A 26,199-nucleotide genomic window follows, 5' to 3' on the forward strand; every position below is an offset into this window, starting at 1 on the left:
CCCCCCTGCGAAAGCGGGCCATGCTCATCCATTACATGGATGACATCTTGGTGGCCTCTGAGGACGCCGAGGCGCTTCCTCTAATCCTCAAAGACCTCACCACTAATTTAGCTGACCTCGGCCTTACGGTTCAGCCCAATAAAGTTCAAATTGTGCCACCATTAGCCTTCTTAGGGTTTAGTATTGATAAAACCATTGCCCCGTCCGCTCCCCAGCTGGACATACCGGATCGGGTCACTATCACTGAGCTTCAACAGCTCTGCGGTCAGATCAATTGGCTCCGCTCTGCGTTGCCGATCACCACCGCGCAGCTCCAACCACTCTTTATGCTGCTGAGTGTCCCTGAAGCCCCGCCGCTAGCAATCTCCCGGCGCATTAAGCTCACCCAGGAGGCAAAGGAAGCCATTGCCGCAATTAACAAGGCACTCGCCGCCTGCTGTCTCAACAGGTTCAGCACTAAAGAGGGCAATCTTATAGCACTCATCCTTCCTACGCCCGGCACACCCATGGGCTGCTTGTGGCAGGAAGGCCCTCTACTTTGGGTGCACCCTGCTAAAAGCCGGCTTAGAAAAATTTGCCCCGCAGTACGGCTCTGGATCAGCCTAGCTTCAGATCTAGTCACCCTGGCTGTTCATGTATTCGGAGAGCCGCCAGAAAAAAATTGTTTGGCCCCTAGACGCAGGCCAAACCCGCCTGCTTATACGTGACAACCCGGACATGCAAATCCTTTTAGAAGGATTTCATGGGGAATTCAGCTGCCACTATCCTAGCCATCGGCTGTTACAGGAACTCGCCAAGCTTCCCTTCCGCAGCCCCTTCCATCCTTTCCCCTCCTCTGCACCCATCCCGGGTGCCACTACCGTCTTTACTGACGCCTCCAAAACCCGTTTCGCCTTCCTCTCTTATTCGCAGGACCATCCGGAACCCCGCCTATTCAGTTATGTCAACCTTCATTCAGTCCAAGTGGGGGAAATTCTGGCAGTGTCATACACGCTAAACGCCCACTGCAACCACCCAGTAAACATTTTCACTGACAGCCTCTACACGTATCAGGTCTGCCGAGTCCTCGCATTTTCCACCTTTTTCCCCGGGAACTCGGCCATCGATAAAGCACTTTCTGACCTCAGAAGCATCTTAGAGCATAGACAGGATCCTTGGTTCGTTAGCCACATTCGTAGTCACTCAGGCCTTCCGGGGCCCTTGGCTAATGGCAATAGTATAGTAGACCAAGCGGTCTCAGCTCAGACTACCCAAGCTATGCTAACTCACACAGCGGCCCCTCTGGGGGACGCTGTTAACCAGGCCAAGTTATTGCATTCCAGGTTTCACTTTTCGGCTACGTCATTGCATCATTTATGTGGCCTCCCCCTAGATACCTGTAAACATCTTGTCCGCAATTGTGCAACTTGTGCGCCCTTTGCGCCGCTTGGCCCCCTGCAACCTCAGGGAGTCAACCCACGAGGCCTAAAACCCAATTCTAGATGGCAAATGGATGTAACTCATGTTCCGTCCTTTGGGCGCCTCAAGTATGTACATGTAATGATTGACACCTTCTCAGCCATGTGTTATGCAGTCCCCCTCGCCGGGGAAACGGCCAAATACTGTATCAAGGCCCTGAGACAAGGAATTCTCTTCATGGGAATTCCCTGGGACCTAAAAATGGACAATGGCCCTGCCTATCGCAGTGCCTCCTTTGCGGCCTTTCTTCAGTTATATAACATCACCCATCATTTCGGCATCCCCTATAATCCTCACGGACAAGCCATTGTGGAAGCAGTCCATCGCCGCTTAAAAACACAAGTTGAAAAAGAGAGGGCAATGCTCCCCCAGGCAACTCCAGGGGACCTTATCATAGCAGCCCTTATTCACCTTAATCTACTCACATTCAATAAGGAAGGGCTTTCGCCCCTACATAAACATTGGGGGCCCTCGTATAGGCCCACCCAGGCCCCGATGGTCTACTGGAAGGACCCAGAAAATAATGTCTGGAAGGGTCCCTCCCCACTCCTCGCCCAGGGGCGCGGGTTTGCTTGTGTTTTCCCAGATAATGCAGCACAACCAATCTGGATCCCGGGAAAAGCAATCCGACCCGCCACCAGCAGCCAAACGGCTAACAAGACGAGAACGCCGCCGTCTCCGCAGCCTAACATACCAGATGACAACCTTACAACTGGACCAGGAAGGCCGTCCGAGAGCACCCCCGGAGAGGCCTGAAAACTCGCAAGAGGAAAGACAAGAAATCGTCCAAATCATGCGCCTATACAGACAGGCAAAAGCCAGCCCCCTACACCTCCATAACCCCCACCCAAGCATTGCTTCCCTTCTAATGGTCATGCTTACCCTCGCCTCTTCTACCCAGGCCAACCCCCACCAGCCTTGGAAGTGGACCCTTGCGCGTTGGGAAGACTCCAAAATAATTCTTTGCATTACCACAGCAGGATCCCCCTCCTTTGTTTTTAATGCCACTGATCTGTTCCCCCCTCCTAATCCAAAACCTATTGGTTATCCAGGCAGCCTAAATACACAAAATTATTATATGTGTCCATCTTCAAATCCTGGAAAATCATACTGCAATTCCCCCTATGAGTACTACTGTGCATACTGGGGGTGTGAAACATTAGCCACAGGCTGGAAACCTTCTGTCCCTGACAAATTTCTAAATCTTACAGTAATCCCTTATACTTGCCTAAACTCAGGCAATCGCTATTTCGACAGGTACCTTTGTCCTAATAGGCTAATGCTCACCGTACAAAACCCTACCGACACGTCTTGGCTCATGGGTCGAACCTGGGGCTTCCGAATTTATCTAGCGGGGTCCAATCCGGGATCCCTCATTCTCATAAAAAAGGAAGCAGCTCAACATTCATCTTCGGGCATTGGCCCCAATAAAGTCATTAACCCCCTTTTTCCACAGCCCTCCAGCCGCACCTTAGCTTCAACCAGCCGCACCTCAGCTGCAAACAACGCATCGCCAACCCCACCACCCCGACCTCTTCTACCCCCCTCTCGCTACTCCTCTCGCTACTCTTCTCCCCTCCTCGGCCTTATCCAAGCGGCCTTCACCTCAGTGAATTCCTCCAACCCCAATCTTACCTCCTCTTGTTGGCTTTGCCTCTCCACTTCCTCCCCCCTGTATGAGCCAGTTGCCTCCAACCTCTCCTTTTCAGAAAACACAGAGGACAGCCCCTCGGAATGCAATTGGAATACCTCTGCCGTCCCCCTAACCTTTCATTCAGTCTCCTTTACAGGAAAGTGCATCCGCCCTCGCTCAAGTAACTCTCCCAACCTCACAGCTTGTGCCGACTACTCATCTCCCAGCAGCTCTGCAAAATTTCTCATTCCTCTTAACTCCTCCCAATGGCTCTGCTCCTCTACAGGGCTTACCCCCTGCCTTAACGTGCAAACCCTCAATACAACTAATGAAACTTGCCTCCTAATTGTCCTCATCCCTAGGGTCCTATACCACAGCGAGGAAGACTTCTTCCTCAGCCTGGAAACAACTGCAGCTTCTGCCCCACTGCAAAAGCGAGAGCCCATCACCGTCCTCACGATTGCCTCCCTCCTAGGTCTTGCAGGCGCTGGCACCGGAATCGCTGCATTAGCCAGTCAAGGCTCCGCCCTAACTCACCTCCGGGCGGCTGTTGACGAGGACATTCGTCACCTACAAAACGCTATTTCCCATCTTAAAAATTCTGTCAATTCCCTCTCTGAAGTCGTGCTCCAAAACCGCCGAGGTCTCGACCTTCTCCTCCTCAAAGAAGGAGGCCTCTGCGCCGCCCTAGGAGAAGAGTGCTGTGTATATGCCAATTCCACAGGGCTCGCCGAGGACAGCCTAAAAAAGGTCCGAGAGGGACTAGAACAACGCAAAAAAGACCGTGAAGCCACCAGCTATTGGTCCCACATCTTTACCCCCCTCCTCCCATACCTCCTCCCTCTCCTCGGCCCCCTACTAATGATTATTCTAGCTCTCACCTTAGGACCCTACATTATCCGCAGAATTGTCCAGCTTGTAAGGAAACAAACGGATGCTATTTTTTCCTCGTTTGTGCAAGTCCAGTACCAGCGACTCGCCACCTCTGACGCTCCCTACTCCGAGATGACAACCAACCCTCCGCGACCTCACCGCCACCGGTCAACCCGCCGACCGCGAGGCCCTTCTCGATCGCCTGAACATCGCACCAACCTCGAGCTCCAGCCTCTCTAACTACCATCTACCCCTATCCCTTCCCCCACCTCCCCTTTCCCTCATCCCTTGGCGGATCTCTCCGGTAAGCTTCTTCCTCTAATTAGAAAAGAAGGGGGAAATGCGGGACACTGTTATCGAGTTCTGACTTGGCGGGCCTGGGCCAGGGGAACTGATCAGCCCCTAGGAAAGGTAGTGGGGCACGGGTGGTTGCGCCCTCCACGGCCCCCCGGGCCTGAGAAAGTGGAGCCGAATGCAGGCCCCATTTCCTCACCCCAAAGTAAAAACCATTGGGGAGGGCTTGCCGGAGAAAACCGCCCCCTTTACCTTGCCCACCCACTCCCCGTTACCGGAGCAACTCCCGCCCCTTTTCAATCAACCTCCGCGCCCTCTCAGAACCAATCCAAGCCTTTAACCCTTACAGCTACCCCGCCCTCTAAATGCCCGATATAAGCTTGTACTCTCCCCTAATAAACTCTCTTGGTTTCATCACCCTAAAAGAACCGTGTCCCGCCTGTTCCTTTCTCGCCGCCCTCCATACTTGCACGCCTCCCGCCGGGGACCTGGCCAAGTCCCCCGCCTCGCCCTCGCCTCCGGGAAAGAGCCCCCGCCGCCGGTACCCTCGGAGCAATCCTGGGAGCCTAGGATTTAGCAACCGGCCGCCACCCTCCCCCAGACGAATCAACTGCGACCGCACAAGACTAACCTTTGAGTCATTCCTGATGCCTCCCTTTCTGTCACCCACGTTTAATCTGTTAGCAATTTCTTTCAGTTCTACCTTCTTAAAGTACATCCAGAATCTGACCACTAACCACCTCCACAGATCCACCAGGGGCCAAGCCACAGACGTCTTGCACGTGGATAATTCCAACTGCTTCCTCTCTGATCTCCCTGTCTTCACTCTTGCCTTCCATAATCTATTCTCTACACAATGGCCAGATACTTTAGTCCAAGGGTTGGCAAACTTATTTTGTAAAGAGCGAAATTATACATATTTTTAGCTTTGGGCTTTGCATGCCATATGCTCTTGGATGCAACTACTTAACTTTGCAAAAGCAGCCAAAGATAACATGTAAAGGAACAAGTGTGGCTGTGTTCCAATAAAACTTTATTGACAAAAACAAATGGTGGGCCACACACAGCCCATTGGCCATAGCCCGCCGCCCCCGTGTTCTAGTTTGCTAATGCTGCCTTTTCACAAAACACCAGAAATGGGTCAACTTTTATAAAGGTGATTTATTTGGTTACAAAGTTACAGTAGTAAGGCCATAAAGTGTCCAACATAAGGCATCAAAAATAGGGCCCCTTCACTGGAGGATGGCCAATGGTGTCTGGAAAACCTCTGTTAGCTGGGAAGGCACGTGGCTGGCGTCTGCTCCACATTCAAAATGGCTTCCTCCCAGGACGTTTCTCTCTAGGCCGCAGATCCTCTTTAAAATGTCACCCTCGGTTGCTCTTGGGGCGTTTGTCCTTTCTTAGCTTCTCCAGAGCAAAAGTCTGCTTTCAACGGCTGACTTCAAACTGTCTCTCATCTGCAGCTACTCTCTCAGCTTCTGTGCATTCTTCAAAGTGTCCCTCTTGGCCGTAGCAAGCTCACTTCTTCTGTCTAAGCTTATATAGTGCTCCAGTAAACTAATCAGTGCCCATGTTGAATGGAAGGGGCCACACCCCCATGGAAACTATCCAATCAGAGTTATCACCTACAGTTGGGTGGGGTGTATTTACATGGAAACAACCTAAACCAAACCTTCCAACTTAATCCCCACTAATACGTCTGCCCCCACAAGATTGCATCAAAGAACATGGCTTTTTCTGGGGAACATAATATACACAAACTGGTACACACTGCTATAGCAGCCTATATTACATCACTCCTTGATTCCAAATCCTTTCGTGGCTCCCATCACACTCAGGATAATTAATATCCAAAATCCCATTACCTGTCTGATCGCATCTCTTCCTTTCCCCCTCTTACTCCCGCGGCTCTGGCACACTCCTCTCTCCAAGCCTTTGCAGCTGCTGTTCCCTCTGCCCGGAACACTGTTCCCCCTCAAACTCACACGGTTTGCTCATCACCACCTCAGTGAAGCCCTCCCTGACCCTCCGATCTAAACCGGCCACCCCGTCACTCTCCATTTCTACCCAAGAGCACGTAGCACCCTCTTACCTATTACATACACTACCACATATTCATGAGTTTACTGTCTGTCTGTCTCCTCCTCTCGAGTGCCAGCTCCCTGCTGTGTCCCCAGCACCCAGAACCCTGCCTGGCACACGGGAGATGTTCCGCCAGAATGTGTGAATGAACATGTGGTGGGGCAGACAGCGGGGGGAGAGAGGCTAGCGGAAGAAACGGTGTCGGAGAAGGCCCCAGGGGCCCGTGTGAACCCGCTGGGCCAGGTCTTCCTCACCTCACCGGCCCTCGGCCAGCCTCGTCCTCGCGGTTGTCCTCACCCTGCAGATGATCCTTGCCGTCACCCAAGGGCTGCAGCTCGTGGTCCTTGGACTCGGCGTGGGACATGTCCACCTGTCAACACAGGAAGCACTTGAGAGCCAGCCCAGGGAGGGCGGGCGAGGGGCCGGCCTCCTCCCCACCCCTCAGGCCCTGCCACCTCCACCTGCTGCTCCTCAGCATGAGGGGGACCCTCAGAAGAGGGCTGTGGGGGGGGGGGGGCTGCACCCAGAGCCAGCGCCGGGGGAGAGGGGACTCGGGGGGCCCGGGGAGACGGGGAGGCTTTGGAAGGGGACGCCGGGGGCCTTGGGCTCCTAACTGGTGTTTGTGGCGTCTCAAGTCCTTCTGGGAAGGAGACGAGGTATAAGGAAAAAAATGAAAGGCACGGGTGAGACGCAGGGTTGTCTGAGCCTCTCTCTACCCTGCCGCGGCCACGAGCCATGCGTGGAAGTCTGTCCGTCTGACCGATGCCGTCAGCGCGCCAGTCACACAGTCCGTCCGTCAGTCAAGGCCGCCAGGTCGGTCAGTCAGGAGATCCGAGCAGGGCCGGAGGCGGCCCCGCCGGAGGGAGACAAGCGGCCGGGCTCGGCTTCCCGCCGGGGGAAGCCCGGGGTGGCGGCCATCACCCGCCCCTCCGCCCGCCGCCCGCCGCCCGCCGCCCGCGCGAAGAAAACAAGCGCCTCGTACTCCCTGTCTCTCCATCCCGTCTTTTCCCGCCTCCACGCTCGCGCCCTCTGCGCACGCGCTGGCCCCGCCTCCCCGCGCACGTGCTGCGGCGTGCACGGCCCCGCCCTCCCTCGGCTTGAACCTGCGCGCGCAGCGGGACTGGGCAGGCCGTTAAGCGATGGTTGGGCGCTCCCTGGGCTGCGCGCGCAGCCAGCGCCGCGCGGGGGATGCGGAAGTTTCTAAGTGCCCGTGTGCGCATGTGCGAGCGCTACAGGACGTAAGTTGGCTCCTGCGTAGCGGGGTTTAATTGATTCTTTACTTCTCAGTTTATCTGCTTTTCCTCAGGGCCTCTTCCCCATAAAAACTTCTGGCCCTTGCAGCCTCCTCATTACCACCGTGGCTCCCTGTTGCCCTAAGTATGAAAGTTTATGCGTTACCGTAAGAAATTATCTGTGCACTTCAAAATAGAAGCTCTTTGAAACCGTGGCGGGTCTGGCCGGTATAGGGTCGGGCCCTTATCCTATAATGATATAGTAGTGATACCAATCCCTTAATAAAAATAGTATCAACAACAATAATGACTGTGTTTAGCATAGGAAGAGCTACAGACTGGGAGGAAATACTTGCAAAATATACATCTAATAAGGAACTTGTATCTGGAATTTACAAAGAACCCTTGCAACTCAATAAGATCCGATTAAAGGGGGGGGGGGCAAAAGATTTGAATAGGGTTGTGTATGGGCAGAGGCCCTGAGGCAGGAGCAAGCTATGTTTGGGGAACAAGGAGGAACCTGGGGAAGGCGGTGAGAATGGGATGGAGAGTCTGGAAGGGGCTGGGTTGGGAGACAAAGCCAGGCATTGGGATTTTGTTCCAGTTGATTGGGAAGTCACTGGATACTGACTGGGCTTGAGCCCCCATCATGGTGTCCATGTGCAGAAGGCAGCAGGAATCCACTCCCAATGTCAGATTCTCCAGTGCCAGGCTGTGTCCCTGGCTGCACACTGATGGGGACATGCATCTTTACACCCCCATTCTGGAGAACTTGGGTTTGAATCTGAACTCTGCCTTTTACCCACGGGGTGATCATGAAACTGCTACACCCTCTCAAAACTCATTTTGTCATTTGTGGTATAAAGTTGGCCAGGATACTCCCTGAATCTTTGGAATTTCCCATGATCAGAAGTGTCTTTTGACTCACGGTGGGCCTTCCAACCCTGCCTGGGTTGGAGGTATAGTATCTTATACTAAGAGATGACTGAATTCAAAACAAAAACAAAACAAAACAAAACAAATGCTGGACATGGAAGCACAGGTGAGCTTCCCTGCTTGATAATCCACATCCAAGTGTTGGGAAGGGAACACATCCTTTCCCTTCCAGGAGAGGACATGGCAGCTGTGAGGACCCAGGGCCCGGGCTCCCCCTCCCTAATGGGGAATAAGGCCCCATGACACATAGTAGCCTGCTTGTCTGGGACAGAAGTTGAAGGTCATTAGACCTCCTCAAGGAAAAAAGAATGTACAGATAGTATCGTCAACAGAGCACTGAAACTCCCCTCTCCTGATCAATTGATAACAAACCTACAGACCCGTGTCATGACTCTGCTGAAACTCTGTTCCCATACCCTATGGAGTATCTTGTCCTAAACTCTTATAAGCTGCCCTTTGGACTCCCCACCTTTTGAGTGCTAATTCCATTTTCCTTGTCCTGCCGCCCCTGAGAAGAATCTCCTTCTGTCTCACCAATAAACCCTTCAAGAGCTGGGTTGGAACAGAAACTTGTTTAGGAGACCCTCCCAGACTTTGCCTTCTGCATCTCTTATTTGTATCCTTTTTACTGTAATAGAACTAATCATAATTATGGCATTTTCCTGAGTTCTGAGTTGTTCTAGCACATTATTGAAACTGAGGGGGTGGGTGATATGAACCCCTGAATCTGTAGCCAGTTGGTAAGAACTGAGGGTGGGAACCCTGTACTTATGGCTGGTGTCAGAAATGAGGGTAGTCTGCCGGGGGCTGTGCCCTTAACCAGTGGAATCTGATCAAACTTCAGGTAAAGAGTCAGAATTGTAATTAGAGCATGTGTAAGTGGGGCTGATAAAACCTAATACAGTGATGATACTGTGAACCAGTGATTGTTTACTGCAGATGGTTTCTATGCTGTGTGAATTCATCTCAATAAAACTGCATTAAAAAAACTAACACAATGGGCTCTTGGTGGGTTTCAGGGATAAAACACCTGGCATATACTCAGTGTCCGATAAACAATGGCTATTTTTAGCATTTTGTGGCAAAGCTACCAGATACAGTGCATCTTCCCAAAATGTTAATAAGAAAACGGGTGTGTGAGAGGGGGGAATATGGGAACGCTGTACTTTCTGCATGGTGTTTCTGTAAACCTACAACTGCTCTTAAAAAATAGATACACAATATTGTGTCTAGGCTATTATGTATTAATGTACATGGCAAAAATTAATGCAAACGTGGACTAAACATATAGTCTCTGAAGATACAGAATAGTCTGACTTCAAAGTAATAATAAAAAGGTGCATCTTTCCACAGCATCGGTTAATGCTCTGAGGATTTTCTACCTAGAAGAATCTCGAAAGACTTACCATCAAGCATGGACATGCACACACACGCGTGCACACACACACCCTGAACCAAAACGAAAAGCAACATCCAAGCGGCAGGATGATTTTTATGTTGTACCATTCGCATAGCTTTTGAAAATATGCAAAATGAAACCAGGTCTTGTTAATATAGTCTATACAAGCAGCGAATTAAAAAAAAAAAACAAAAAACAGCATTTGAATTTTTGGAGAGGGGTAACTTCAGCAGGGTAGAGGCAAAAGGGAATAGGACAGACACACAGAGCCGACAAACCCAATCCATCTAAACAGTAGAAGATGCAAACGCAAATACGGCCAAAAACTCAGATCCAATAAACCAGGGGGACAATCTCCACCTTTGCCTGCTTTTATTCTAGGAGGCCTTTATCCCTCCCCCACATCTATGGATTTCTGTTTTCTGTCTCCCTCCCCGACCCCCCAGCTCAGCCCCCTGAGGGCAGGGGTCTAGACGTGTTCTCTCCACGGCTGGGTCTTAAGCTCCTACAAGTGTAGGCACTCAGGAGTGCACCGATTGCCTGAGTATTTTTTCTGTATGATCAAATCATTCAACTTAAATAAAGGAAAAAAGATCTGACTAAGGGATCTTGGGAGCGCAGGGCCCCTATTGCCTGCAGCCTACAGCTTCACTGGGTGTGACAGTGGCCTCTGAGTCCATAAGAAACTGTCCATGTTTCTGAAAGTGCACTGCCCCGAGTGACGCGACGGCTGGGATTTCCTTTGAAATACTAACATTAAAAAGTACACAAGATGTGAAGCTGGGGTTTGAAGTCTCACTCGCTGTTCAGTATGGATGACAGGTTGGTGGCACTTTATTTTACTCGTTTCTCTATTATTCTGCTTGTTTGAAATCCTTGCGATTTGTTTTTTAAGAGCACCCTGAGCCCAGGGGAGTCCCAGCTCCCGATGCCGACAACCACCTTGCCCCCCTCACCCTGAATGTCCCCCCCGTAAGAGCAGAGGGCCTGGCACCCAGCAGGTAATTGGTAATGCTCACCAGACCTTAGCACCCGAGACCTTCAGTGACACCCCAAGTATCCAAGATCCCCACCCCCAGGGCTCCAGCACCCAGGTGTGCTCCCACCACACAGTGGATTTGGGCTGGGGGTACCTGTCAGGACCCCTCCACCCCTAAGGAAAGGCACCAGGTGAAGACAACTGCCCACTTTATTAGCTAGTAGCCAGCCCGTGGGCTCTGCATGGGCCCTCTCACAGGTGGACAGACACAGGACAATGACGGACCTGTGCCTGGGACCCTGGGGCAGGAGGGGAAGACAAGATGCTAAAGGCGGGGAGGAGGCTGGCCTCACAGAGGCCTCATAAATACGGGGTGGGGGGCACTGCGGAGGGAGGCGGGGGCAGGGCAGTGGGGGGTTCAGGGGTGGGCAGGCGACCCAGGGAAGCCCCATCAAGCCGCCTCCTGCAGCCGAGGGGGTCGCGGCTCGGCGTCCTGGTCCAGGCGGCACATGGGGCTGTCGTACACCATCTGCAGGTTCACCTTGTGGCCCACCAGCTCCCGGATGTTGTTAATGCCGTATTTGATCATTGTCGGGCTTGGGGGGCGAGAGGAGGATGGTTTAACGCGAGGTCAGGACCTCTCCCCTCCTCTGCTCGTGGCCCCCTCAGGCTCCCGCCTTCCTCCCCACAGCCCAGGAGGCCCGGCACCCTCTGCCCCATCCCCTTCCGCTCCAGCCGCCCAGGCCTCCTTGCTGTTCTTCACGCGTGGTCCAGCCTCAGGGCTTCTGCACAGGCGGTTCCCTCTGCCTGGAACACCCTTCCCCACACGTCTCACTCCTTCATCTCCCTTGAGTCTGCTCAGATGCCACCTCCTCCGTGAAGCCTTCCATGATCACCTCATCTCCCGACCTCTTTCTGCTTCATTTCCCTCACATCCCTTATTGCCCTTGGACACCTTCCAGATTTCATTTGTTACATTTAATTATTTATTTTGCCATTTACTGTCCTTCTCACCCCACTAAAACCAGTTACATGGAGCTGGAGCCTGCCGCTGTCTTGTTCACTGCCCAGATCCCATGAGGCGCCCATGGAAAGCTCGTGAACAAATGAATGAATAGACAACGCTGGGGACGAGGCCGCCAGGCGCCCCCGCGTTCCTGCACAGGGTACTCACCGCTCCAGAGACAGACCCCAGGCAATGACTGAGACGTTCTCGGGGAGCCCCATGGGTAGCAGCATCTCGGGGCGGAAGATCCCGGAGTTCCCGACCTCCACCCACTTCTTCAGGCCTGCGGGGAGGGGGAGGGTGCACGTGTGGGTGGCGAGCCGGGGGCAGCCGGGGGCCTCCACCCAGGCCCGGGAGCCGCCTGACCTTGGTGGTAGCTGAACACCTCCATGCTGGGCTCTGTGTAGGGGTTGTAGGCTGGCTTGAAGCGCAGCTGGGTGATGCCTGGTGGGGGGAGAGGGGAGGCAGGGGGTGAAGACGGGGGTGCCCCCTGGCCCCGTCCGCAGCCCCGCTCACCACTCACTCACCCAGCTTGGAGAAGAACTCCCGCAGGACGCCCATGAGGTGGCCCAGGGTGAGGCCGTGGTCTGCCACCACGCCCTCAATCTGGTGGAACTCAGCCAGGTGTGTGGCGTCCAGGGTCTCGTTCCGGAACACGCGGTCGATGGAGAAGTACTTGGCTGGTGTGAAGGGCTTCTGGGGGTGACAGACAGGCAGGCCAGGCCCGGGTCAGAAGGGGTCCATGACGGTGGTCCCTGCCCCTGACCGCTGCCCAGGCCGAGCCGCACCTTCTGGGCCAGGCGGTAGAGAGCGCGGGCGCTGGCTGATGTGGTGTGTGTGCGCAGCAGGTTTTTGCGGGCCTCGTCCAGCTGCCAGGCGTACTTGTACCTTCCGGGGGAAACACGGGGAGTCCATGCTGTGGCCGCTGGGCCCCCACCCAACCTCCTGCCCATGCACACCCCCGCCCCTGGAGGTCCTGGGCCTGCCTCACCCCTGCGAGCCGTAGCCACCTTGAGAGTGGATCCGCTTGACCCGCTGCACGTAGTCCATGGGGAGCTGGAGGGCCTCGGCCGGGTCTGTGCAGGGAGAGCAACAAGGAGAGGTTAGCAAACAGGTGCTGCATGGAGAGCAGAGCCAGGGGGCACCTGCGAACATGAGTCAAGGCACATCTCTCCTCTCCCCAGAACCCTCCATGGCTCCCACCTCACTCGGAGCAAAAGCCGAAGTGCCCTCATCTCCTCCTACTCTCCCTCTAGCCCCACGAGCACACCAGGCATGATCTGCTTCAGGGCCTTTGCACGTGCTGTTCCCTCCCTCCCTCCCCTCCTTTGGTCTTTGCTTAGACATCGGTGTCTTGATGAGCCTTCCCTGACCATTTTACCTTAGCTGTGCCAACCCCCATGCCATTTTCCCCGCTGCTTTTTAGTGCCACCTGCCCTCTCGGCAGCTTGTGAGGTTTAACACAGGCTGCTCTGTGGGATATGGGCCTCACTGGGACAGGGACTTCTGTCTCATTTGTGGCTTAAGAGAGACCTCAGGGCACAGTGACCCTCCATTACACGAATGTACAAGTTTCTTGAGATGCCCCTTTAGGAACCCGATATTGACAAATCTCAAAAGCCCAGGGTCAAATCCTGGCTCCACCACTTGCAGGCTGGACAAATTATATTCCCTCTCCGTGCCTCAGTTTCCTTTGTGAAATGGGAACGAGGAGAACAGTGCAAGGCACAGGGTAAGCGGTTAGTGAGTTTGGCTGCTGCGACAATGACAGTGACTTTGTCCCTTCCGGCCAGGCAATGGGCATCCCCCGACCCTGCCTGCCCAGTGCCTCCTCAGTGAATTTCCAGCACAGGAATTCATTTCATTTCAGTCAGTGTTAAGGACTGTGGCTTTAAAAAATAAACGGACACAGACTGGGGGTGAGTGGCTTCTGTAGGACTCGGGGGCAGAGGGAGATCTCAGGGTGCCTCCCTGAGGGGCTGCGTGAGGAGAGGCTGATGCCAGAGGCTGCCTTGAAGACTTGGGGGGACAGTTTTTGCAGAAGGCTTGTGTGGTGGATTGAGCAGCACCCCACCCCCCACCCCCCCGAAACCGATGTTTGCAAATAGGATCTTTGCAGATGCTATTAAGGTAAGGATTGTGAAGAAGTCATCTTGGGACAAGGTGGCCTCGGGATCCAGTGACTGGTACTCTTATAAGAAAACAGGACACAGACGCCACGTGAAGCTGGAGGCCGAGATTGGGGTGATGTGTCTACAAGCTAAGGAACACCAAAGATTTCCAAGAAGACACACGTAAGGAACCTCCCCTAGAGCTTTGGCAGGAGGCCAAACGTCTGGCCTCTGATTTTGAACGTCTGGCCTCTGGAAACATGAGATGATAAACTTCTGTCATTTGAAGTTGCCCGGTGTGTGGCGATTTGTGACAACACAGGCAGAGGCCTGGCATGCTCAGGAAGCCACCGAGTGGGCATGAGGGGCATGGAAGGAGATCAGAAGTTGGCGGGACTGGCTCTTGGGACCTAAACACAGGGCAGGCTCCGGGGGCCTCAGCCCAAGCTCTGCCGTCACTAGCAGGCTCCACATAGGCATGGCCTCTCTGACCCACCTCGTAGGAAGAAGGTGTCGTGCTGGTCACGTGCCGGGTGCTGCTGGGGCTGGAAGAGTGCATCAAAGTTCCAGAAGGAGCTCTCGATGTAGTTGTCGGTCGGCATCTCGGTGAACCTGGTGGGAGACGCGGCCTGCTGGCCCTGTCCGTGGCCCAGCGGCCAGAGCAGGTCCCACCCCTGGTCCCCCCGCGCTCACCCCATCTCCAGGAAGATCTGCCGGAACTGGGTGCGGACCTTGAGCAGGGGGTGCAGGTGGCCACTGTCAGGGAGGACGCCACGGGCCGAGAAGTTGTAGGGCTTGAAGGGCCGGTCCCGCCAGGAGCCGCTGCAGGGGGACATGGGGTGCCCGGATGTGGTGAGGGCTGCTCAAGAACCCTCTTGCTCCCAGTCCCCTCCCGGCCTGGGGGTGTCCCTACCTGGAGATCATCTCAGGGCTCAGCTCTGCCTCCTGCTTGGAGACCCTGGTGCTGAAGGCGCTGCCTTTGCTCACCCAGTAAGTCTTCAGGGTCCTGTGGCCCAAGGTGGGGAGGGGACGCCACCGTCACGCTCTAAGAGGCCACCCTCCGTCTCCCACCTGAGGCTGACCCCAACACCCTCTGCTTGATTTTCTCCCTGACACCTGTCACCACCCGAGATCCTCTTCTTTGGCCACCAGCCATCTCCCTGTGTGTGATTGCTTATTCACTCAACAAGCGTGAACTGAGATCCCACTGTGTGCCGGGCCGTTCAAGGCACCAAGAACACAGCTGGGAAGGATAACAACTGGCAGTGTTTCCAGGCTCTCTTCTGTGCTGGGCTCTGCTCTGCTAACGTCACCCCACAACCCGAGGAGAGGGAGCTGTTTCTGAGATGAGGAAGCCAAGGCCCAGAGACAGCTGGTGACTTGGCCAAGATCACACAGCCAGGAAGTCAGAGAGCTGGGATTGGACCCGGGCGTCTGGCTCAGGTCTGTTTTTAAGACCATGCCGTATCTGCTTGAAAGGGATGGCAGCTCCAGGAGGATGGAGGCCAGCCTGGTCATGCACAGCCACGGGGCCTGACCACGGCGTCCAGGGCACTGGGAAGTCACCGAGAGCCCCCACTGCCCTGCGACAGGGACACGCCAGAGCCCCAGGGCTGTGCCTGCTCACACTTCAGTCAGCAGCTTCCTCTTCTTGAGCTCGCTCCTTTCCTTCTCGCCCAACTTCTCGGCCTCCCCGCCTCGGACCAGCAGGAGCCGCTGCTGTACCTCATCCTCCACGGTGTCCACCTGCAGCAACGAGGGAGCCGCCAGGGCCGGTGAGGCTGGGGCCCGCCCACCTGCTGCCACTGCCCACCCACCCATGGGACTCACCACTCGGAACACCCGGGGCCCGTCGGCCACACTCTTGTCCACGCGGATCCACTTGTTGGACATTGCCTTGCTGAAACCCACTTTGCCACTGGGCAGTCTCTGGGGGGGGCGGGGAGAAGCTGCAGTGAGGGGGCTACAAAGGGCTGCCTGCCCTCATCCCTTCACCTCCGCAGGCCATGCCCCTACCATGAGCTCGCTTTGGGCCAGGCCCTCTGGGGGGACGCTGTGAAACACCCGGGCCTCGTGACTGCCCTCCCGGGCGATCTCTTCACCTTCGGTGGTGAGCTCCCAGTGCTTGGAGGAGCGCAGCTCAGCCTCGATGACCTGCAAGGAAGGGTACGGAGTTCAGTGCCTGGCATCCCCTCACTATAGCGCTGGGACCAGGTTCCAAGTATGTACCACTTTCCAGCCAAATCTCAGGGAAGGACTTCCCCTTGCTAAGCCCAGTTCCTCTTCTGTAAGGTGATGTAATGACAACTTACACCTTCTTGGGATGAGGCAACAGGCTAAGGATGTTGCCTGGTAGAAGACAAGTTTTTATTACCACATCAGGGCCTATAACAGATTTTAAGGTCTCAGGTGAACTGACTTGTCTCCATATTTATATGTTTGTGTCTCAGTGTTTCAAGGTTTCAGGGATGGTCCTCTGAGGTACAAATGACAAACCAGGAACATTAGGCTCCAGAATAGATGAGTCCAGGGTCATGTAGAAAAGTGCAGGGCTGGGTGGGGCCCTAGTTCCCACTGGGTTCCAATCCCAGCTCCATTGCCTCACTTGCTGTGTGACCTTGGGAAAGTTGCCTAACCTACCTGAGGGAGTTCCCTCATTCATAAATGACTAACAAGAAACTCTGCCTCAGGGTTTTTGCAAGGAATAAACAAATTAGTGCAGAGAAATGATGTAGAGTGCTTAGCACATGGTAAAGCTAAATTGGTTGTTATTAAGTTATTATGTTAATTATTGCCACGGTTGTCATTATTATCACTATCATCATTAGATGGTACCACATTAAATTACCTCTATTTCAACCCCTGTGACCTGCACAAATGACAAGTTTACTTGGCTCAAGGTTCTGTCACCCCTCTACACTGATGAGGCTCTGCAGCCAGAGTGCCTAACTTTAAATCTGGTTTTGCTGGCTCCTTCTTGTGATGTTGATCAAGTTATTGAACAAGACTGGGCTGTTGCCGCATCCTCAAAATGAGGATAGCAACAAGATCATCGTCCTAGAGTTACAGCAAGGGCTGGATGAAAAGTAAAGCTGAGGCCAGAGCCGGATAAGGAATGCCAGCACAAAAAACACACAGCCCAGACATATCTCCTGAGTCATGGGAGCATGGGTCCAGCATCCAGGATGGCCCACTGGCCCCTCAACATCCTCCACCACCCCCCACTTGGCCAAGTCGGAAAGCTGAGCTTCACCCGTGCGTTCTTTGCCTTGCCTTCCCTGCCATCCCAGCTGTCTCCGCTCTAGCTTAGGGATGTGCCAGCCCTGCATCCCTTCTCTTGCTTCCAGTCCAGACCCTGCCAATCCTTCCCAAAGGTGATGTTGACCACACATGCATCTAACCACGTGCCTTCCCAGCTTGGGCTGTGACTCCCCAGTTCCCCTATAAGATAAAGGCCGGAGAGGCCTTGCAAATTCTGGCTTGGCAGGTCTTTCCAGCCACCTGTCTAAGCTCTCTCCCGCTCACTGACCCCTAAAGTGCCATGTTTTTTCTCCTCAGTGCAGAGACCCGACTCAGCAGCTGCCACCTCCTCCAGGAAGTCTTCTCCGACCCTCAAGGTTGGGTCAAGTTGTCATCACTGGGTTCCCCGTGCTTTCCCCATCACTCTGGTCACGTGGGCATTTCCCGATTAGAGGGTAACCTCCTGAGGGCGGCGACCGCGACTTCCTCCCCCCAGCCCCGGGCCGACCATGGCCTCAGTGGACACTTGCGGCATGAGTGCGTGTCCGTGCACCCGGGTCCCCATTCACTCGACTCCCGCTACGGCACCCAGGGTGCACACAGACGCAGATGGCCCTAACCAGCTCCGACAGGGAGGCGGCCTGAAGGCTGAGCCCTCCCGGCAAGGCTGAGGCCCGGCATCACGGGCCCCGCTCACCTCGCCCAGCGCCTGCAAGCTCTTCACGGCGCCCACCACGGCCTGGTGCTCCGCGCCGAGCTCCCGCGCCAGCTCCGCGCTGTCCACGCCGCCGTCCGCGCTCTCCAGCCGCCGCAGCAGCAGCTCGGCCACCGGCCCGTCCGCCATGGCTGCCCCCAGCGCGCGCGGCGTGGCGTGCCCGCGCCGGAGCCGCCGGAACCGGAATCGGCGCGCGGAGCGTGCGCCGCCATCTTGAGTGTGGCGGAATCGTAGAGCGGGCCCCAGGGAGCCGCCATCTTGAATGTGGCACCTGCTCTCAAAAGGCGGGCTGGACTCTGTCTCCACCTCCGCCCTGGCTCGGCTGGTGGCGTCTGGGTGAACAGATAGGTCAAACAGATAGCCCTCAAGGTCAGAAGCACAGCGTTGGTTTGAGATTTCATCCAGCCGCGCCTGCAACTGGCTGTGTGACCTTGGGCTTCACCCTCTCGGGGGCCTCGTGCCCTCTGCCCTTCTGGGACTATCCCGTGCACAGGGCAGGGCGGTGGGAGGTGGGCTGGGGAGATGATCACGCTGCTCGTGTCGATTTCTTTAAAACTTTCAAGGGCAGGCTGGGCAGGGACTATCACCATTTATAGAGGGCGGAGGGGACAGATGGAATATCAAGTTAGTAGCAGCTCACTTCTATGAACCACCTCCTGGGTGCCCAGTCCAGTGTTAAATGCTTCAAGTTTATTATTTCACTCCCCCCAGATCCCTAGGGTGTAGACAGTGACACAATCCCCATTTCACAGAAGAGAAAACTCACTACGACTGGCCCAAGGTTCTACAGTGAGTTGGTGGAGATGGGGGACAGAAATTATTAAACACTCCAGATTCCCTCTATTGCCCTGCTCCAAAAGATTAATCTCAGATCAGTAATGCATAGTCCAGATCAGTGCTGTCCTATGGAAATACAAAGCAAGACACTAATGCAATTTCAAGTTTTTTGGTTTTAAAAGAGAAGTTTTGAAAAAGAAACTGGTGAAATTAATTTTAACATCTTATGTGACCTAGTATGTTCAGATTATCATTTCAACACTTACTCAATATACAAATTATTAAGACTATCTTTCACACAACATCGGGAATATGATTAATCCCACTGAATTATATGTGTGGGAGTGGTTGCAATGGGAAAATTCATGTTGTATGTGTTTCCACAGTTTAAAAAAGAGACTAAAGAGACCGTGATAATTAAATGCAATATGTGATTCTGGACTGGATCTAATAATGGAGGAGAAAAGGCCCAAAAGGACATTATTGGGACATATGAAAAAATTGGTAGATGGGAAGATTTATAGCAATATTAAATTTCTTGAACTTGATAGCTGTACTTAAGGTGAATATTCACATAAGTGAATATCCACGTTCTAAGGAAATGTATGTGAAAATAGTAAGTATTCAAGGAACATGACATATACAACCTACACTCAAATGATTAGAAAATAGATAAATAGAATAAGAAGTGATGGTTAGATAGATGACAGAATGATGTGGTAAATATGGCAGAATGTTAATAATTGGTGGATCTGGGTATTTGGTTAAGGGGTGGCATGTTGGTGGTAAGTATGGGTTTGTATTAATTTTCGTGATTGTCCTGTAAATTTGAAATTCTTTCAAAATAGAACAATAAGTAAAGTTTACCTACTGGAAACATCTTTCACGTTCTCATTTTCCATAGTAAGGCTTTGAAATCTGAAATTATTTTACACTGATGGCACATCTCAGTTCAGACCGGCCACATTTGAAATAACCAGTAGTCACAGGTGGTTTGGTGGCGACTGTATTAAGTAGTGCGTGTAATCTCTAATCCCAGATCTGCTATTTATGTCACTCAGCCAAATCGCTTACTCTTTCTGTGCCTTAATTTCCTTTCGAGGATGGAGATAAGAGCCTAGATTATCAGAGTTACATGAACTAGTACTCGCACACGCTTGCAGTAATTGGTGATCCCAGTTGACTGCAGACAGCGCGTCAGGCACTCATCTAAATGTTGTGTTTACAGAACACATTGATTTATTTAACCATCGCAATTATTACTTGAGTCTGTAAAACAGGGTTATGAGTATCCCTCCATCCCGGCTCTACCTGCCTCGGGAGGCTGTGGCGAGGTCCTGATAAAAATCCAGGATGTCCTTTTCACTTCAGCTTTGAAGCACCTTCCCGGTTTGGGTTCACTTAATTCCCACAGAAGTTCTGCCAGTGTTTCTTCTGTGCAGCTCCCCCTTCTTCCTTCACGCAGGAAGTATTTTGAAAGCCTGTTCTGCATCAGGTGCTGCAGTAGACAAGGGACAGTGAGGCAAATGGCAACCCATTCTCTGTCCATGACTCTGAAAACAATGGCAGGCCTGGTAGGGTGGGTTCAGGCTGGGCAATAGTCGGTACTGCCTGGGGGAACAGCAGAACCCCAACTCCTCATTCCTCCCCTTCCAGAGTCCCCACCACTAGTGGGGAAGCACCCTCTCCCTTCCCTTTTCCCAGCATTCCCCGCTCCCCTCCCCCTTCCACAATCCACTCCCACCTTCCCAAGTCCAGAGCCAGTTTGCTTCAGAGCTTGGAAAACCCCTAGCCCGCCTTCCTTCCTCCTCCGTGCAGCCCAGGGGCAGGGACTCGGTGTCAGTTATTGTCCCCGGCTTCCGAGGAAGACTCTAGACCCAGGGGGCCTGCCCACCTCCCTCGGATCTTATCTTCCCTACCATCTGTCTCTTTTTTTTTCCTCCCCAACCGACCCCACTGCCCTCCTGCTCTTAGCCGTTTAATTGCAAAAGCCAGGCCGTTTGTGGGAAGACCGCAAGACGGCGACCCCTTTCAGTGACAAGTTGAGGGGGGAGTAAAGGGAACCCCTACTCCCACCCCACAAGCGGCATCTTCCAGCTTCCAAGACACCCCTAAGAGCTTTTCAAGCACTTCTGCCGGGCAGCAGCCGGCCAGGGGCGCCCCTCCTGCCCTCTGGGGCGTTCCTGTGACTTCAGAGGGGCCAGGCGACATGCCCCAGGTCACGCAGCAGCAGGCTGCCAGGGCGCCCGCGCACCGTCCCCGCTGGCCTGCCTGGCCGTCTCCCTGGCACTTGGGGCGCAGGGGAGCCCCAAGGCCACAGCACCATCTTGGGGGGCTGCGGTGGGGCTGGGGAAAGCTTCGGGGTGGGCTTCCCCACATGCACGGTAGAAAGCGGCTAGGAAGCCGTGTCCACCCCTCCAGGCAGGGGTTGGGAGGGGGCGAGACGGCGCCACCTGCATGCGCGCGGGCTCTTTAAACGCCCAGAGCGCGAGGAAGGCGCGCGAGCTACGGCGGCGCCCGGCGGAGGGCTGGTCACGTGACCCGACCCCGTCGGCTCGCGGCCCCTCCCAGCCGGTGGGCGACCCCCGCAACGCGTGGTGGACCCTCATTGGCCAGCGGTGCGGCCAATAGAAATCGGCCATCTGGGAACCCAGCGTTCCGAGGCACAACCTAACCTGCTGGGCCGAAAGAAGTCCAATGGAAAGAGGCGTCTGTGGGCAAGGACCAATGAAAAGGCGCGGGAGGCGGGCCCAAAGGCCAGGCCAGGTTGGCTTGAGGGGCGGGCGGGTATAAAAGCTAGCGGCCGGCGGCGGCGTCCGTCCCTGCTGCAGAACCGCTGCCGGACGGCCGGCTTAAAGGGCCCGCGCGCCGCCGCCGCCGCCCACTCGGCTCGCTATGCTGCTGTCCGTACCACTGTTGCTCGGCCTTCTCGGCCTGGCCGTCGCCGAGCCCACCGTCTACTTCAAGGAGCAGTTTCTGGACGCAGGTAACGCCGGGTGCCGCCCCGAGGCCGCCCGGACGACGCGGTGGGCCCCCCCATCCCCCTGATCTGCGTTGTCGCCTGTAATTACCGCCCCGAGGGCCAACACGGGGGTCCCCGGGGACCGGAGCCGCGGGCGGTCCCTCCTCCTGCCTCCCTGGGGAGCGTGGAGGGCGCAGCGGCCTTCCCCGGCGGGGGGTTCTCCCGAGGATCGCGTTAAGTCACCCGATGTGTCAAACCTAGAGGGTGGGGTGGGGGGTGGGGTCGGAGGGCGATGGCTTCCCCTGCCCCCGGCAGCTCGTGGTCGTGCTCAGATACTGGGGGGAGCGGAGGCTCAGCACGGTCCCCCAGATCTTCTCCTCTGTCCCCCGTAGATGGGTGGACTGACCGCTGGATCGAATCCAAACACAAGTCGGATTTTGGCAAATTCGTCCTCAGTTCCGGCAAGTTCTATGGCGATCTGGAGAAAGATAAAGGTAAGACTTTGGGGGCGGTTCCCTGACTCGAGGGGGAATTCCTAGCAGAAGCTCTAGTCGCCCCACAGAGCCAGGGCATCCCCAGGAACAGGGGCAGAGGAAGGGAGGGGGCTTGGTCTGTATCGCCAAGTTCTAGGGTCCCCGGGGGTAGGGGCTGAGGTATGGCCTTGTCACTGTTCTGTGCCAGGGCTGCAGACCAGCCAGGATGCCCGCTTTTACGCCCTGTCGGCACGATTCGAGCCCTTCAGCAACAAGGGTCAGACGCTGGTGGTGCAGTTCACAGTGAAGCACGAGCAGAACATCGACTGTGGGGGCGGCTACGTAAAGCTCTTTCCTGATGGCTTGGACCAGACGGACATGCATGGCGACTCGGAGTACAACATCATGTTTGGTGAGGGGCTGTCCCTGGCAACTGGATCTCTGCCCCCTTTGTCGGAGGGAGCCTGAGACCCCACAGGTTCATTGGCTAGTGAAAGGTGGTTCTGATTGCACAGAGTGCGTTTAAGAAGTCAGACTTTTCGAAGGGTTGCTAAGGGGGAAGTCACGGCTGGCAGCGACTTTTTAGGTTTTCGTTTTTGGTCTGGAAGCTGGTGTGATTCTGTGTGGTTATTTCCCGTTTTTGTAAGGGCAGGTATTTGACTACAGGTTGTTTTAAACCGATGAACCTCAACAGACGTGTGTTTAAGAACCAAGTTTTCTTTTCATAAATAGGAGTAGGGGGTTTGAGGCAGTGGGCAACTTCTGACTCCTCTAACTGCACCTGTTTCCCACCTAGGGCCTGACATCTGTGGCCCAGGCACCAAGAAGGTTCATGTCATCTTCAACTATAAGGGCAAGAATGTGCTGATCAACAAGGACATCCGTTGCAAGGTGTGCCTGGGGGTGGTGGTGGGGTTGCCGGGGAGGCCGGGAATTGGGGAGGGTGGGGCCGCTCATCTCCCGCCCTCGCCAGGATGATGAGTTCACACACCTGTACACGCTGATCGTGCGGCCAGACAACACGTACGAGGTGAAGATCGACAACAGCCAGGTGGAGTCGGGTTCCCTGGAGGATGACTGGGACTTCCTGCCACCCAAGAAGATAAAGGATCCCGACGCGGCCAAGCCTGAAGACTGGGATGAGCGAGCCAAGATTGATGACCCTACAGACTCCAAGCCTGAGGTTGGTGCCTGGACGGGGCCCCTCCCACCGCAGGGGGGTTGGTGGACACCTGGGCCGACTCTGATGTTCTCGCGTACTCCCCTCAGGACTGGGACAAACCCGAGCACATCCCCGACCCCGATGCTAAGAAGCCTGAAGACTGGGACGAAGAGATGGACGGAGAGTGGGAACCGCCAGTGATTCAGAACCCCGAGTACAAGGTGGGCTTGTGCTCCTAGCATGGGGCTGCGGTGCACAGCGAGGAGAGCACCAGCTTCTGCTCACCTTGTTGTTCCCTTATTCCCCAGGGTGAGTGGAAGCCCCGGCAGATCGACAACCCAGATTACAAAGGCAAGTGGATCCACCCGGAGATCGACAACCCTGAGCACTCCCCCGATGCCAACATCTACTCCTACGACAGCTTCGGGGTGCTGGGCCTGGATCTCTGGCAGGTGCGACTTCAAGCGGGAGGAGGATCCCAGGGGGGTCTCAGGTCACCCTGGAGGGAAGGGAAACGGGTAGGATCCAAACCCAGGCAGGCCCGACTGAAGAATAATGCTTTTTCTGCTCTGGAACTATTTCCTGACTTGTTTCTGTGAGGTCCTTGCAGCACCCCCTTTGCCGTCCGAAAGGCATTGCTCAAGAGCCAGGGATTTTCTCAAGTACCTGTCATTTCCTCCAAAAAAATCCTCAAAGGTGGTCAAGGAACCCTGGTAGAAAATCTGACTTTACTAGGACTTTAAGCGGTGCTTGCCACGTATAGTAGACACCCGGCAAATATTTGAACAAGCTAGCAAGAACCCACATTTTACACATGGGAAAACTGAGGCACAGAGAAGCAGAGTCACCAGCCCAAGGCCAAACAGGCAGGAAGTGACAGCTGGGATTTGAACCCAGGCCACACGGTCCCCATTATTAACCGCAACTCTAGCTGTGCTGATCAGTACATAAGGCACCTCTTGACCAATGTGGAAACCGGGGCGGTGTCTAGTGGTTACAGGAACACCACGGGTATGAGTGTGTCCCTGGCCAGGGCCGCGATAGTCACCTCTGACCCCCTCCTCCTTCCGTTCACCCCCAGGTCAAGTCCGGCACCATCTTCGACAACTTTCTCATCACCAACGATGAGAAATATGCCGAAGAGTTCGGCAATGAGACGTGGGGTGTCACAAAGGTAGGGTCATGCCCCACCCCGCACCCGTTGGGTTTGGGGGAGCAGACGGAGGGCTGGCGAGCGGGGGGCCGGGCTCTGAGGCAAAGGCTCTGTCCCCCCGCAGGCCGCCGAGAAGCTGATGAAGGACAAGCAGGATGAGGAGCAGAGGCTAAAGGAGGAGGAAGAGGACAAGAAACACAAAGAGGAGGAGGAGGCGGAGGACAAGGATGAAGAGGAGGACAAGGAGGAGGAGGAAGAGGAGGAAGAAGAGGACAAGGAGGAGGAGGAGGAGGAAGACGCCACCGCTGGCCAGACCAAGGACGAGCTGTAGAGGCCATGCCACCCGCCTCCAGGGCTGGACTGAGGCCTGAGTGTGCCCGCCACAGGGCTGGCCACTCCAAATAATGTCTCTATGAGACTGGAGAACTTTTCATTTTTTTTCCAGGCAGGTTTGGATTTGGGGTGGTTTTTTTTTTTGCTTTTTTTTTTTTTTGGTTTAGTTCTCTCCCTGCCCCCCCCCTTTTTTTTAACCATGTCTTGTCCTCTCCACCAGCCTTCATCTTTCTTGACATCTTTTCCTTTCTCTGTCCCTCAGTTTACCCTCCAGCCTGGGGGGGCGGTGGGGGCGTGTGGAGAAGCCCCAGGCCCAAGATTCCATCTGTCCTCCTTCCTGTAGTCCGGGGCGGGGGGGGGGGGGGGCAAGAAAAAGAGGGTGACAGCCCCAGCCCTCCAGCACTGAGGAAGTCTGGGGCTCCTAGGACTTAAGCTCCGACCCCTCCAACCCTTTTCCCTTTTTCCTCTGCCCCTAGCACTGGGCCACTTCTGGGCGGGGCAGTGGGTTCCAGCTTGGCTCTCACAGAATGTAAACTACAGACAAAATTTCTATTAAATTAAGTTTTGTGTCTCCCTCCTGTGTCTCCTTCTGGGGGGAGAGCAGACATCAGGGAACCAAAGATGGCCCTTTTTTGGGGGCGGGGAGTGGCTCTTGAGTAAGGGGTTTTCTGAACTTCATTTTTAAGCTAAGGTTGCAGGGTCCCTTAAAAATGTTAAAAGGTATTCCACAAATTAATAACTTGACTCCTTGCACTAAAACTGAGTTTTGGTTCTTGTACCAATTTGCTTTGATTGGTGAGGAGACTGAGGCACAGAATTTTGTAAGTGATGGCAGGGATTTGAACCTACACCATAACCACCATCATAGTCTGAGGTACATGACCTATTAATTGGTAAGAAGGAAGAGAACATGGTGGCTTTAGGGTGTTTCAGCATCTTTAGTGGTATCCAGTGTGGCTAAAAGCTATTACTTTTTATAATTGAGTAAATAGGTTCAGAGATGGGACTTGACAAAGCTCCTTCCTATGATCTTCAGTGGTCATGGTGGGGTTTGAGCCCCTTGAAAGAGGTGGACCTAAGGGAGAGGCTGAGTTTGTGCAGAAGTAGTGGCGCTGGGCCTCTGGCACTGACCTACGACCCCCCTCTTGGTCCTCTGCACTGGCAAGGAAGGGCCATTGAGAGGGCTGGAGGACAGAAGGGAGGCTGTGTTCCGTGCTGCGGGGGAGAGAAAAGATGTCAACTGGCCCTGGCCTGATCCTATCCCAGCCAATGCTGGTAGAAGCTTCTACACTGTGGTGGAGGCAGACGCAGCAGATCCAGGTTACAGATGGGCACTGGCAATGAAGTGTCAGGTTTGGAGGCCTCTAGGGGGGATGTAACT

At 54.5% G+C, this 26,199-nt stretch overlaps 3 protein-coding genes across 6 annotated transcripts in view; 1 reads left to right on the forward strand and 2 right to left on the reverse strand.

Annotated features, from left to right (window-relative positions):
- SYCE2 (synaptonemal complex central element protein 2) overlaps window positions 1-7,364 on the reverse strand; it is a 31,647-nt gene extending 24,283 nt beyond the window's left edge. For all 3 annotated transcript variants that reach the window (XM_037818075.1, XM_037818074.1, XM_037818073.1), the window contains exons 1-2: window positions 7,323-7,364; window positions 6,595-6,710 (exon numbers count right to left, since the gene is read on the reverse strand). In XM_037818075.1, coding sequence (XP_037674003.1) covers window positions 6,595-6,710; window positions 7,323-7,337 — 131 coding nt within the window. In that variant the 5' untranslated portion in view covers window positions 7,338-7,364. The remainder of the gene's footprint in view (window positions 1-6,594; window positions 6,711-7,322) is intronic.
- A 3,714-nt stretch (window positions 7,365-11,078) lies between these two features.
- On the reverse strand, window positions 11,079-18,118 carry FARSA (phenylalanyl-tRNA synthetase subunit alpha). Of its 2 annotated transcripts, none has more exons than XM_037818575.1 (13): window positions 17,941-18,117; window positions 16,020-16,157; window positions 15,834-15,932; window positions 15,631-15,749; window positions 14,917-15,009; window positions 14,697-14,825; window positions 14,500-14,615; window positions 12,884-12,968; window positions 12,681-12,780; window positions 12,420-12,588; window positions 12,259-12,336; window positions 12,061-12,175; window positions 11,079-11,482 (listed from the first exon to the last, which is right to left on the reverse strand). In XM_037818575.1, the coding sequence occupies exons 1-13, from the start codon at window positions 18,085-18,087 to the stop codon at window positions 11,338-11,340; spliced, it is 1,533 nt and encodes a 510-aa protein (XP_037674503.1). In that variant the 5' UTR covers window positions 18,088-18,117; the 3' UTR covers window positions 11,079-11,337. The 2 variants fall into 2 exon arrangements, 1 of the variants encoding a protein (XP_037674503.1); XR_005214198.1 differs by having other exon boundaries at window positions 11,455-11,482; window positions 12,903-12,968; window positions 17,941-18,118.
- A 3,428-nt stretch (window positions 18,119-21,546) lies between these two features.
- Window positions 21,547-25,392, forward strand: CALR (calreticulin). Its single transcript, XM_037818313.1, has 9 exons — window positions 21,547-21,721; window positions 22,090-22,191; window positions 22,379-22,582; window positions 22,967-23,061; window positions 23,144-23,353; window positions 23,440-23,553; window positions 23,641-23,784; window positions 24,414-24,506; window positions 24,610-25,392. Exons 1-9 carry the CDS (start codon window positions 21,631-21,633, stop codon window positions 24,814-24,816), a joined length of 1,260 nt encoding a protein of 419 aa, XP_037674241.1. The 5' UTR covers window positions 21,547-21,630; the 3' UTR covers window positions 24,817-25,392.
- The last annotated feature ends 807 nt before the right edge of the window (window positions 25,393-26,199 follow it).

This window comes from Choloepus didactylus, chromosome 25 (assembly GCF_015220235.1).
Source record: "Choloepus didactylus isolate mChoDid1 chromosome 25, mChoDid1.pri, whole genome shotgun sequence".
NCBI classification, from domain to species: Eukaryota; Metazoa; Chordata; class Mammalia; order Pilosa; family Megalonychidae; genus Choloepus; species Choloepus didactylus.

Bases quoted from the DNA above. Each gene is read 5' to 3' on its own strand.
- FARSA (XM_037818575.1), bottom strand. From the start codon at position 18,087: ATGGCGGACGGGCCGGTGGCCGAGCTGCTGCTGCGGCGGCTGGAGAGC. The intron at 16,158-17,940 runs GTGAGCGGGGCC...CCTTCCTTGCAG, and splicing joins GCTTGCAGGCGCTGGGCGAG to GTCATCGAGGCTGAGCTGCG. The intron at 12,781-12,883 runs GTGAGGCAGGCC...TTCCCCCGGAAG, and splicing joins GGTGGCTACGGCTCGCAGGG to GTACAAGTACGCCTGGCAGC.
- CALR (XM_037818313.1), top strand. From the start codon at position 21,631: ATGCTGCTGTCCGTACCACTGTTGCTCGGCCTTCTCGGCCTGGCCGTC. The intron at 22,583-22,966 runs GTGAGGGGCTGT...TTTCCCACCTAG, and splicing joins GGAGTACAACATCATGTTTG to GGCCTGACATCTGTGGCCCA. The intron at 23,354-23,439 runs GTTGGTGCCTGG...TACTCCCCTCAG, and splicing joins CTACAGACTCCAAGCCTGAG to GACTGGGACAAACCCGAGCA.